This window comes from Phocoena phocoena, chromosome X (genome assembly GCF_963924675.1).
Source record: "Phocoena phocoena chromosome X, mPhoPho1.1, whole genome shotgun sequence".
NCBI lineage: Eukaryota > Metazoa > Chordata > Mammalia > Artiodactyla > Phocoenidae > Phocoena > Phocoena phocoena.
In genome coordinates this window covers 125,921,764-125,934,271 of record NC_089240.1, presented here as the reverse complement: position 1 = coordinate 125,934,271, position 12,508 = coordinate 125,921,764, and the positions used below count along the sequence as shown (strand labels likewise).

General features: G+C 41.0%; 1 protein-coding gene across 3 annotated transcripts in view; it reads right to left on the bottom strand.

The window, feature by feature from the left end:
• Positions 1-12,508, bottom strand: part of MTMR1 (myotubularin related protein 1) — a 68,525-nt gene that overhangs the window by 37,537 nt on the left and 18,480 nt on the right. For 2 of the 3 annotated variants that reach the window (XM_065900348.1, XM_065900349.1), the window contains 3 exons: positions 6,869-6,944; positions 4,421-4,515; positions 3,952-4,059 (listed from right to left, as the gene is read on the bottom strand). In XM_065900348.1, coding sequence (XP_065756420.1) covers positions 3,952-4,059; positions 4,421-4,515; positions 6,869-6,944 — 279 coding nt within the window. Of the gene's footprint in view, positions 1-3,951; positions 4,060-4,420; positions 4,516-6,868; positions 6,945-10,692; positions 10,744-12,508 lie in introns of all 3 variants that reach the window. The other variant, XM_065900347.1, reaches the window with a different exon arrangement.

Below are 12,508 nucleotides of genomic sequence, written 5' to 3'. Positions count from 1 at the left end.
TCAGGAACAAGACAAGGTTGCCCACTCTCACCACTGTTATTCAACATACTTTTGGAAGTTTTAGCCACAGCAATCAGAGAAGAAAAAGAAATAAATGGAACCCAAATCAGAAAAGAAGAAGTAAAGCTGTCACTGTTTGCAGATGACATGATACTATACACAGAGAATCCTAAAGATGCTACCAGAAAACTACTAGAGCTAATCAATGAATTTGGTAAAGTAGCAGGATACAAAATTAATGCACAGAAATCTCTACCATTCCTATACACTCATGATGAAAAATCTGAAAGTGAAATTAAGAAAAGACTCCCATTTACCACTGCAACAAAAAGAATAAAATATCTAGGAATAAACCTACCTAAGGAGACAAAAGCCCTGTACGCAGAAAACTATAATACACTGATGAAATTAATTAAAGATGATACAAAGAGATGGAGAGATATACCATGTTCTTGGATTGGAAGAATCAGCATTGTGAAAATGACTCTACCACCCAAAGCAATCTACAGATTCAATGCAATCCCTATGAAACTACCACTGGCGCTTTTCACAGAACTAGAACAAAAAATTTCACAATTTGTATGGAAACACAAAAGACCCCGAATAGCCAAAGCAATCTTGAGAAAGAAAAACGAAGCTGGAGGAATCAGGCTCCCTGACTTCAGACTATACTACAAAGTTACAATAATCAAGACAGCATGGCACTGGCACAAAAACAGAAATGTAGATCAATGGAACAGGATAGAAAGCCCAGAGATAAACCCACACACATATGGTCACCTTGTCTTTGATAAAGGAGGCAAGAATATACAGTGGAGAAAAGACAGCCTCTTCAATAAGTGGTGCTGGGAAAACTGGACAGCTACATGTAAAAGAATGAAATTAGAACACTCCCTAACACCATACACAAAAATAAACTCAGAATGGATTGAAACCTAAATGTAAGGCCAGACACTATCAAACTCTTAGAGGAAAACATAGGCAGAACACTCTATGACATAAATCACAGCAAGATCCTTTTTGACCCACCTCCTAGAGAAATGGAAATAAAAACAAAAATAAACAAATGGGACCTAATGAAACTTCAAAGCTTTTGCACAGCAAAGGAAACCATAAACAAGACCAAAAGACAACCCTCAGAATGGGAGAAACTATTTGCAAACGAAGCAACTGACAAAGGATTAATCTCCAAAATTTACAAGCAGCTCATGCAGCTCAATATCAAAAAAACAAACAGCCCAATCCAAAAAATGGGCAGAAGACCTAAAGAGACAGCTCTCCAAAGAAGATATACAGATTGCCAAGAAACACATGAAAGAATGTTCAGTCTCATTAATCATTAGAGAAATGCAAATCAAAACTACAATGAGGTATCATCTCACACCAGTCAGAATGGCCATCATCAAAATATCTACAAACAATAAATGCTGGAGAGGGTGTGGAGAAAAGGGGACCCTCTTGCACTGTTGGTGGGAATGTAAGTTGATACAGCCACTATGGAGAACAGTATGGAGGTTCCTTAAAAAACTAAAAATAGAACTACCATACGACCCAGCAATCCCACTACTGGGCATATACCCTGAGAAAACCATAATTCAAAAAGAGTCATGTACCACAATGTTCACTGCAGCTCTATTTACAATAGCCAGGACATGGAAGCAACCGAAGTGTCCATCAACAGATGAATGGATAAAGAAGATGTGGCACGTATATACAATGAAATATTACTCAGCCATAAAGAGAAACGAAATTGAGTTATTTGTAGTGAGGTGGATGGACCTAGAGTCTGCCATACAGAGTAAAGTAAGTCAGAAAGAGAAAAACAAATACCGTATGCTAACACATATATGTAGAACCTGAGAAAAAAATGGTCATGAAGAACCTAGGGGCAAGACGGGAATAAAGATACAGACCTACTAGAGAATAGACTTGAGGACACGGGGAGGGGGAAGGGTAAGCTGGGACAAAGCGAGAGAGTGGCATGGAGATATATACACTACCAAACGTAAGGTAGATAGCTAGTGGGAAGCAGCCACATGGCACAGGGAGATCAGCTCAGTGCTTTGTGACCGCCTAGAGGGGTGGGATAGGGAGGGTGGGAGGGAGGGAGACGCAAGAGGGAAGAGATATAGGGATATATGTATATGTATAACTGATTCACTTTGTTATAAAGCAGAAACTAACACAGCATCGTAAAGCAATTATACTCCAATAAAGATGTTAAAATAAATAAGTAAATAAATAAAAAATAAACAGGGTCTGGCTAAATGTACTACAGTACCACTAATGGAATACTACAGAGCTGTTAGAAACAAGAAGCAGCTCGTTATATACTGCTCTTAAGGAGACACAAGGTACATGGTTAAGGGTTGGGGGGAAAGGGGCAGGACAGCGTATATAACATACAACCATTCGCATTTTCAAATACATACTTGTGTGCATAGGCCATCTGTGGAAACTGGTAACAGTGCGTGGCTGTGGGGAGCAGATCAGGGTGGCTGGGTGTTGGGTGGAGGGAAACTTACTTTTTGCTACACTCAGTTTCTGTACTTTTTGAATTGCATATCACCTGTCTAAGCACGGCCCCGGTAATTCTAGGCTGGAAAACATTTTAAAGAAGCTATTAGCAAAAACTCACCCCAGCTACAAGAAATACCATAGGAAAACAGCCACAGGACACCTGCCTAAGTAACATTAGGTTCCTGCTGTGCCCTCCCTCCAAGCTTCTGTGGCTACACACGTGCCAGCTCACTGACTGAGCTGACTTGCTATTTAGGATTGCTCAGAGGGAAAGCCATTACAAGCAAAGGAAACAGCACGTGTGAAGCCCCAGGAGTTTGTGTGGGGCGGGGACTGGGGGTACAGGCAAGTGTGCACAACTCTAGGAACCTGGATGGCAAGAACAAGGGGAGGGTGGCTGGAGAGGGAGCTGCCGAGGAAAGGAAGTCCGGCTCACACCGCGGGGTCTCCGTAAGCTTTTCCTCCAGCCCAAGGGTAATGGGCAGCTAGTGAAGAGTTCTGAGTAGGGAAATGACCTGTTCCAGAATTACAGAATTGATCAAACCCCCGCTCTGGTTTCAGTTCTGCAACGGCTTCGCACTGCTCTGCGTGCGGCACCCTGGACTGAGAATCAGGACAGCAGTGATTGGTCCTAGGGGAGGACTGCCGTGTGGTGCCCAAGGTGAGCCTAGTAAAAGCCAGCAGATTCCCGACCTGGCACAGTAAAGGGTTATTTGAAAAAGTGGATTCAACTGCAGTCCAGGGCCAACCAGAGGAAGGTCTCCTCAGAGATTTGATCAAAGCAAACAGACTGCCAGGAATCTAATCCAAACCCCAAGCTGGGAAGGGACCTTGATGACGCTGTAGGCAGGATCTCTTGCCTGGTATTTCAGGTGGGTTTGTTAATAAACTGTATTCCATGAGGCAAAGTCATTGGGAATAAAACATCAGTTAAGGCGGTTCTTAAACGACTAGTCCTCGTCAAAGCTGTCACACAGATTTTACTTAACCCTTGGAGGAAGGGGCGAAACCCCAAAAAAAGCAGGGCTCAGGTGCAAATTCCAACATAGCCAAGAAACTAACTGTGTTTTTAATCACAGAATTTATGAATACTGTTGTCCCTTTAGGAAGTCTCTGACTGAAGACTAGTCTTATCAGGACAAACTGGAAAAAATATTGATCTCTGCTTTCCACTTGATTTCTCTGAAATGTAACAAATATCGTCACCGCCTAGGTTACAGGTCCATGTTAATCAGAACACTTCAATGGAAAAGAAGCGGTTTACTTCAACGGCTTATATAATGGTCTGAATTGGCTGATGAAAGGTTGAAGAGGTCTGGGTCCTGAAAACATCTGAGTCACTAATGTCCAAATTACTCTTACTGTCCAAAGGCTGTGAAGAAGTTCCAAGCTACCCGCCCCCTCTAAGTTTCTCTCACGTCTGGACCGTACCTTGCACATGATCTCTATGCCACAAGAGTTGTCTCCATGGCTCTGCACTCCTATCTTCTCAACTCTGCTGATCACTCCCAGGGGGACATCGAGGACGAAATGCGGGTCCTGGGTTCACAAATTAACATGAATGCCAATCAGTGTCGGCTAACAGAGCTTTCCCATTTTAAGTCTTCGCTGGCTTAAAACACCTTTGCTTACTTCGCATTTCCTCCTGCTTTGTGAAGTAGACATTGAGACTACAATTAAACAACCCCCTCACCCCCAGCGCAGGTGAAAGTGCTACTTTAACAGTCCTTTTTTTTTTTTTTTTAAGATACAGAATCTGCTTGCAAATGCGCACATCTTAAAACTGACCCTCTGCTTCTTTCAGGGTGATGGGATTTCAGGATACTATTTACTGTATTCTTTATTGTTTACTTTCCTCTGCAGTTATTTTAAAAAATAAAACACACTTTTAAATACTCACTCTCTCTACATTCTTGAAGTACATCTTAAAGTCCGTCACTGTCAGGGTGCCACTCACTGCTCCCACAAATGGGCAGATATACATGACATCTTTCACTGAAAGAAAAAACCCAAAATATCATCTACTGCCATTGACTTGTGTCAATAAATCTTAACATGAGTTTCTAAATATATAAATTTGTGATTCCAGTTTTCTAGAAATTTAAATTCTTTCATTACTTTAAATAAAGGCACAGATGGATAGTCTTCTAATAAAATTCCACTTTTTAAAACAAAATTTTGATTTGCTACTTGAGGTTTTAAGTAAAAGGCCTCATAATAAGTTACATTTTGTCATTTTTTTCCAAGTGGTTCACATTTTCCCTGAGTGATAAATTAATCACATTCAAAAACACATTAATTAAACTCTGAAGAACCTGGGCTACCATTTCATAAATCACTGCTAATGAAAACTAACTAAAGCTAAACACTGTCCCCTGATGCACCTGCAAAGAAACTGCTTTACAGATGACAAAAACCAAAACCACATCAATGAAGTGGGAAAAGACTGCTTCAAATTCTTCATCAGCTTCCATATCAATTTTATTTTCTTAATGTTAATATCAATATCTTTCACATCAAAATCAACAACATATATGACTCCTATGAATGTTAAGAGGCTCACGCCTATCACAAAGATACCACATCTTCCCAATCTTCCCAAAGTGCTGTTCCATTCAAATGGCGGGAATGGACACAGCTACAGATGAGTCCGAGGGGATGAATAATGGTACTAAAGATGTCATTCAGCCAAACTCTCAAAACACTTGCATAAACTTTTCTGTAACTCATTATATACCGAGCAGCTCCTATTGTTGGGGTTCTGGGTATAACTGGACAAGGTTCCTGCCCACCAGGTGACCCGTGAGAGATACTACACAGAAAATTACCATATAGCCTGATAAATGCTATCAGAACCATGTGGACTCAATGTGATAAGAGCTCAGAAAAGGAATGACTTAACTCAGCAGGGAAGCGGGGGAGGGGAAGGGAGGAGAGATCAGTGAGTTGCCAGAGGTTAGTGTGGCCGGGTCAAAGGGTGCACGAGGAGGATGGGACACGAGGCCAGAGAAGACTTGTTCATGAGTGTTCATAGCAGTTTTATCTGTAATAGCCAAACAGCAGAAACGACCCAATAGCCCATCGATAGATGAATGGATAAGCACACAGTGGAGTACTACGCAGCAATGAAAAGGCATGACTGCTGACCCATGGCACTCACAATATGGAAGACTATCACAATAATTACGCAGAATGGGATAAGTAGACAGAAGAACATGCTCAACGATTCCATTTCTATAAAACTCGAGAAAATATCAACTAGCCTATAGTGCCTGGGGAAGGGGGAGAAGGCATGGGAGAGAGGGATATAAAGGGGCCTAAGGAAACTTCTGGGGGCTGATGGATATGTTCATTATCTTGACTGTGATGATCATTTCCCAGGTGTATAAATGTGTCACAACTGTTCACGCCCACTTTAAATCTGTGCAGTCTGTTGTCCGGAGAAGAAGAGGCATGACATAATTAGCTCTGCCTTGTAGTCAGACTGTTCCAGAGCAGCACGGAGGCAGGGCTAGAAACGCTCCCAGAGGAGGAAAGCCCAGAGAGGCCAGAGGAGCACCAGAAGTGAATGAAGTTCCAGAAGCCAAAGAGAAAAACAGTTTCGAAATTCAGGTCGGGCTGGACAGAGTCCTGAGCCACAGACTAGGCTATCCAGCAGGAGTAGTTGTTTGGAGGTCCTGATAGGAGAGCCCAGCTACCCCAACACAAGATGACCGTGCTCCGAGACCCGGCACGCGCCTTTGGGAGAGAGCCATGAGGGAAGAAGGCGACACTCGGCCTCACAAACCAGGCCGTCCGACCTAACCCCGGCGATCGTGAGGTGAAGAGGCCACAGCCGGCTGCCCGCCCCTCCAGCCCCAGGCAGTCCGCCTCAGGCCGTTGCCCTTACAATCCAGGGTGGCGACACATGCCCTTTTCCTGCACTAAAATTGTACTTTCTGGACTCTCATAAGCCCCCAAAATGTCTTTGCCAAATTCTCAAAACTGTCATTATAAGTATGATATGGATCGTCCGTCAATACGCTTTCCTTATAGTGAATCCTTCCAACAAAGCAGCGAACTGACGTTACCGTGAGAGTCTCATCAGCCTTCAGTTCATGGGGAAAAGCTGGACCCCTCTTCTGTTGGTACTGCCACCTAAGACTCGTTCGGAGCTTAAACGGATCCTCTACAGTCCCTTATCTCTTAAGGTCACGATGACATTAATAAGAACGGCTAGGTCTAGTCCATCTGTCCCCTAATTAAATTGGTCTGGCTGATCTCCAGCACATACATCATCTGCGCTTGCGAGTAAAGTGCCATTTCATTTTATGGATCTCTATAAGCAAAGTGTACTTGTTAGACTTACCAATGGCCTTGATTGACTCTCCTGGGAAAAGGGGCGCCTCTTCCATCTGTGCAAGCTTATTTCCATCCCTTAGAGCCTGGCAAGAAACCAAACAGGAGTAAATCTCACTTTCCAACTGGGAAGAATGGTACTGTTCTGCGCTCTTGCTGCGAGGCTACAGAAGCGTGCAAAATGTACGCCCCCCCTCCCCGTACAAGACAGTTTCAAAGCTCAGCATCACAGGACACCATGCTGCGTAGTCTAGCAAATTGTTACACATATTTGAAGTTCACAGTTAGAAAGCATTAATACAGAAATGGCTTGACGTGACAGGTAGACACTGTGATCATGACACAGACAGCTATTACAAGGTGCCTCCAGAATTTGGAAATAAGGTCAAAAAAGGTTACCTTCTGAGCGTGAAACTAATACAAAGAAAATCAGCATTAGATGCAGATGCTTAGTTAGCTGTTGAAATGGCCCAGCTATGAGACTGCGTGGGAAACCCCAAAGTCTAATTAACAAGAAAGCGGGGAGGGGTCTCTTACTAAGGAAAGCCCTAGGCTTCTGTACTGCAGCCCAGCTACCTGCGTCTGCACAAAGCGTACAGGTGGGACGGGCGAGTGGGCCTGTCAGTGTGTATCCCATTCAGGCCACAAGAGTGCGCCCTCATCTGGCAGACAAGAGTATTTCACCCACTCCTGTGGAGCAGGGTGTGTTCATCAGGCTTCTCGCAAGTCAGTTCACTCTGTGCTGATTCCACACTCACCAAGCAAATTGCTAATGAGGTATCAGGGTTCCTGCTACAATGCCACTAGGAAAAGGGTGTCTTGGATGGCTGGAAAGATACATGCCCACATTTCTAAATGTTCAGCTCTGCACCGTGGCCCAGTAGCTAGTCTCTTGCAAGCTTGGTTGGATAGTACCAGATAACTCAGGGGAGCTGAGAAAATGGTGTTCTTGAACTACAATGCTGGGGACCAGAGCCTGAACTCGGTGCCTATCCCAAGGTACTGCCACCCTGTGAGATGCTGCCAAGGAAACTGGTCACTTTCTCCTGGGCACCTCTGACATAACGTGTCACGAATAAGAATAAGGTGTTCAAAACCCCAGCAATTCCCAAGCTGTGTTTCATAGAGCATTAAATTCCCAAGGGATGTGAACAGGACTTTCTGGGAAAAGTTTGGGAAATGCTGGGTTAAAGGAAACAAGTTTAGCTAGGTTTTTTTTGTTGTTTTTTTTTGTTTTTGTTTTTTTGTGAGGCAAGGCTTTAGCATGTTAATGCATGCCAAATCGGCCAGAGGGCGCTGGAGTATGCTGCATTTCCCCTACCTAGTCCATCAGGGGCTTTCTCCAAAAAATACCTGTTTACATCAGGAGGTCACTAGTGTTCAGCGGAAAACAGATTAGACAATACTAAGTTTTCAGCATAATTCTGTGAAGCAAAATATTAAAAATTGATATCTTTTATAATTCTAATCAAAATTATTGAAAATTCAAAATAATTATTTTTCACAGTTATAAGAATGTTTCAATATATTTTATAAAGGGACTTAAAGGTCCATTTAAAAAAACTATATATAGTAGGTTCATCCAATTTTATAAAATAAAGAAGGGAAAACGTCAAAATATAAAGAGCAAACTCAATGCTAAGTGTTGGTCAAGGTACGTCCGTTCGGGGAGGGCACAAAATGACACAGTGCACCCTCCTCCTCAAGATACACGGTGAAAATCATACACATTAGTGTTCGTGGTTCCCCTCAGCAATTTTATGCAGTTTAACTTTTTAGCCCAGATTGGTTTTTATTTTTCAATTTTTTTTAACATCTTTATTAGAGTATAATTGCTTTACAATGGTGTGTTAGTTTTCAGATTGGTTTTTAAGACACTTCTCAATCAACATTTTTAGGGACATAGAGAACTGTTAAAGGGGACTCAGAGAAGTGTTTGTGGACGCATTTATACTCACACCTGATTTGGAAATACATCTTTGACACAATAAAGCATAAACCAATATTTATACTTTTAAATGTCCAGTTTTAGAAACACTAAAAAAAAAATCACCAATCTTAATAGAAGCCTTTTTTGGGGAAAGTCTGCTTTCTTTAATTTATTGCCTAAACTAGTGGCTATTTTTATAATATAGTTACAAAGTCAGAAAGCTATTTTAATCAATATTCAAGTTTTAAATAACTTCAAATGCTACACTGTTAAAGCTTATTTTAATGGGTAAATATTATCATGTAGACTTAAATTCCTTAACTGATATTTTAAAATAAATGGGAATAGGTTATTCTGAAATGTATTTACTAAAGCAAGCTGTTCTAATCAATTGAATCTGGAAGAGGTGAGGGGAAGTCTGATTCACTTTAAGCTTTATAGCAAGTCATGTCAAACACTTTAAAGTCCTCAACCCAGGACTAACTAATAAAATGTCGTTGATGCGAGGTGCAGTGATTGGGACCATTTTGAGATGGTACAAGGCTCTCAAGATAGAGGCTGGAGATCAAAGGTTTCTCTTCTCTTCTGATAATCATGTTAAATCTGGCTTGAAATACTTGTGCGTTTATATGAAGCATGAACGTGTTGGTGAGACAGAGTGAGACAAACCTCTCACTAATAATTAAATCTAGGACATGCTTTTTTAGGTGATGAAAAAGCAACTATCAGAATAAAACAAATCAATTGATCCTACTGCTTCAGATATCCCCATAAAAGGTTCGCTGTGTACAGGAAAGACATTCAGCTTTAGCATAGGAATTTGAGAGAATGGCTAGTAAAGGCTCACTGTTTTGCGAGTACAGTAGATTCCCTCTATAAAGCTGGTGTTAGGAGATAGCACTCACACTTGTGCCATATTAAGCTTTAACTGCAACTTCCAAGTTGCACAGGACATGATTTGACCCTTGATTTATCCAACCCATGTACAGCATAATCAAAGAAGGAATGTCCTTATGGATAAAATGTGTCTTGTGAACACTCCCAGCCCTCTTGGTGCTTCTGCTCAAGGTGCCGCCCAGTTGAGGAATTCTCGCTGATGATCTCATCCCAACCCTGTGCCGGCGACCCGGAAGAAAGGTCCAGCTGAAGGCCCATCAACTTCCTGGCCTCTCCACTACTCTCTCCTCCTCCTGAACCTAAGGCTGCTGGGTGGACAGTTTCTGTAACAGCCGCCTGCCGAAAGCAGTGCTTTTCAAACTGGCTCTTCAGGGTGCTCCCAGGGTCACCAAAGGAGGGTGGGCTGGGCAAAGGCACAACTGAGCACAGGGAATTTGCCATGCTTCCCTAGAGCAGCTCTTCTAGAGGTTTCATACATAAGCTTTGGGGAAAATTCTGCTGCTTTAAAAAGCTCCTGAGAGTCCAGAGGTACTGAGCAAAGAGTAAGCACTCGAGAAACCTCGATGAATGATTTTTTTTTCTTCTATAAAATACATGGACTCATTCCACAAACACCTACAGCGTGCCAGGCGCTGTGCTGGGTACAGACCTTGCAAATTTGAATAAAGCAAAGTTTGCACCCTCGAGGAGCACCCTTAGCGGATGTATCTGCCCCTCTAAGTCTTTGTGAAGGCACTTCAGGATCCTGTCATGACTAAGGCTCATTAACCTCATCAGTAAATCTACCTGGGAAAACCAAGAAGCAGAGATGAACAAATTTCTGGTTGACAAAATGTTGGATAAACCAATTTTTGCAAATAATGTCATAATGGAATCTACCAAACTTGGACAGGAGAGTACTACTGTAGTGGAAAAAGCATTTGCTGATTGTCTAGAAATCTAGTATGAAATGGCTTCTAAATACACGATCTGTAACTACAAACAGATGAACACGTAGAACTTGCCACCTGATCAGCTTCAGCTTCAGAAGGGTAGCCCTTGTGTTCTTCCTGAATCTCCTGCACAGCACCAGGTGCATGGACAAGAAAAGGCAAAGAGGGGAAAGAGAAACACGTGCAAACAGACAGGTGAAAGGACGGAAGTTCTTTTTTAAAGAGACAGTAAGCATGTAAAAGTCGACACACCTTTCATGGCTTTGCATATCCCAACATTTTCCCCCTTGGAGTTAAGGAAAGAACGTGTAGGCCATCTATAGTATCCTCAGCCTAAAATGGAGTATCTATTCTGTGTTTGTGTTGGGGTAGAAAAATGAAAAGCAAACAAACGTCATGGGTTTCAAAGAATGTACTGTCTTTTTAAAATCAAGCAATACTGCAGCATACAGCCAAGAAACAAAATAACAGACGCATAACATGCTCATAGAAAATAAAACATACCACAGAGGGCAAGGAACAAAATCAAGCCAAAAATACAAAGGCAGTTCATAGACATGTGTTTTCAAAAGGAACTATTATGCTGCCCAGGGGTCAACACCACTGGAATTAACAACATTTCCACACACATGTGCATGCGCATATCACATGCTGGGGTCATACACACGCAGATACACACATACACTCTGTTACTTATTGCTAATTAAGTACTGTGAGTTATGACTCAAAACCATATTAAATCCTTCTAATTACAGTATCAACGTGCTTCGAAGAAAAGCGTCACATATCTTTATCTAAATTTCTTCCAATCCCTTTACATGTATGCTCTTCTTAATTTAATTTCTTTACGGAATCAGCTTATGAAACTCTAAAAACTTGGACTTTTAGTTTAGCAGGTGGTATAATGAGCATGAATATTGAAGATGACAAGATTATAACACCTTTTAAAAGTTGTATCAAGTCTCTGAGGCTGAAAATATTAAAATTTAGCAGCAATATATTTTTCCTTCAAGAAACTTTGGTTCTAATGACTACATTTCTTTAAGAGGCAATCAGTGAAGAGGTAGCAAAGCTTTAAAAGAATTTACTCTTTCCCACCTTTCATTTTTGTCAATAAAATAAAATAGCTACTTAAAATATTTTTATACTTTATCATCAGATTGAATTTAGTACACAGTTGGTACTGCTACCCTTCAGAGCTGGACAATTTTTTAAATGCAGCCAGGTTTTTAAAATTTACATTCTTTTTTTAAAGACAAAGAAAACGGAATCATTCTTTGATAAAAATTTTAAAAACAGAAGAATGAATGACTAAACAACAACAAAAAAACCCCACAGCATTTCAAAGTCCATGCAAGTGTAAAGCCAAACACTAATATTTAACAATGTGAATCAGTGAAAGAAAATGATTCCCATGAGCAAAAGAAAACACGATAAAAAGAAAATTAAACAAAGAAAAACCAACTAGAATAACAATAATTTGATTTAACCTGTTTATTTTTGTACTACTTCATTGGCTTCAATAAGATTAAAACTTTAAAACTGAAGTCATGAAATGATTCTGTCAAAATCCACATTGTTTTCATTTAATGGAAATAGGTTAATTTTCAACGTCTGATACTCAGGTTTAAAGGCATGCACATTACCAATCTTTGTCTTGCTTTATGAATATTCTGAAATAAAGGGAAGGAAAATCATGAGGAAACTATAAACTATAATCTACTAGCTGTAACAGCTACCTCTATGTTTTAAGAAATACTAAATGGGGCTGATTTTGCGAAATTTATCTTCAAGATTAGCACTGCTGCTTTTGGGATTCAGCATGCAAACAGGAAATCTTACTTGATCTTGTAATCAAGACTTGAAATCTTACTTAGATCTCCTACTCAGG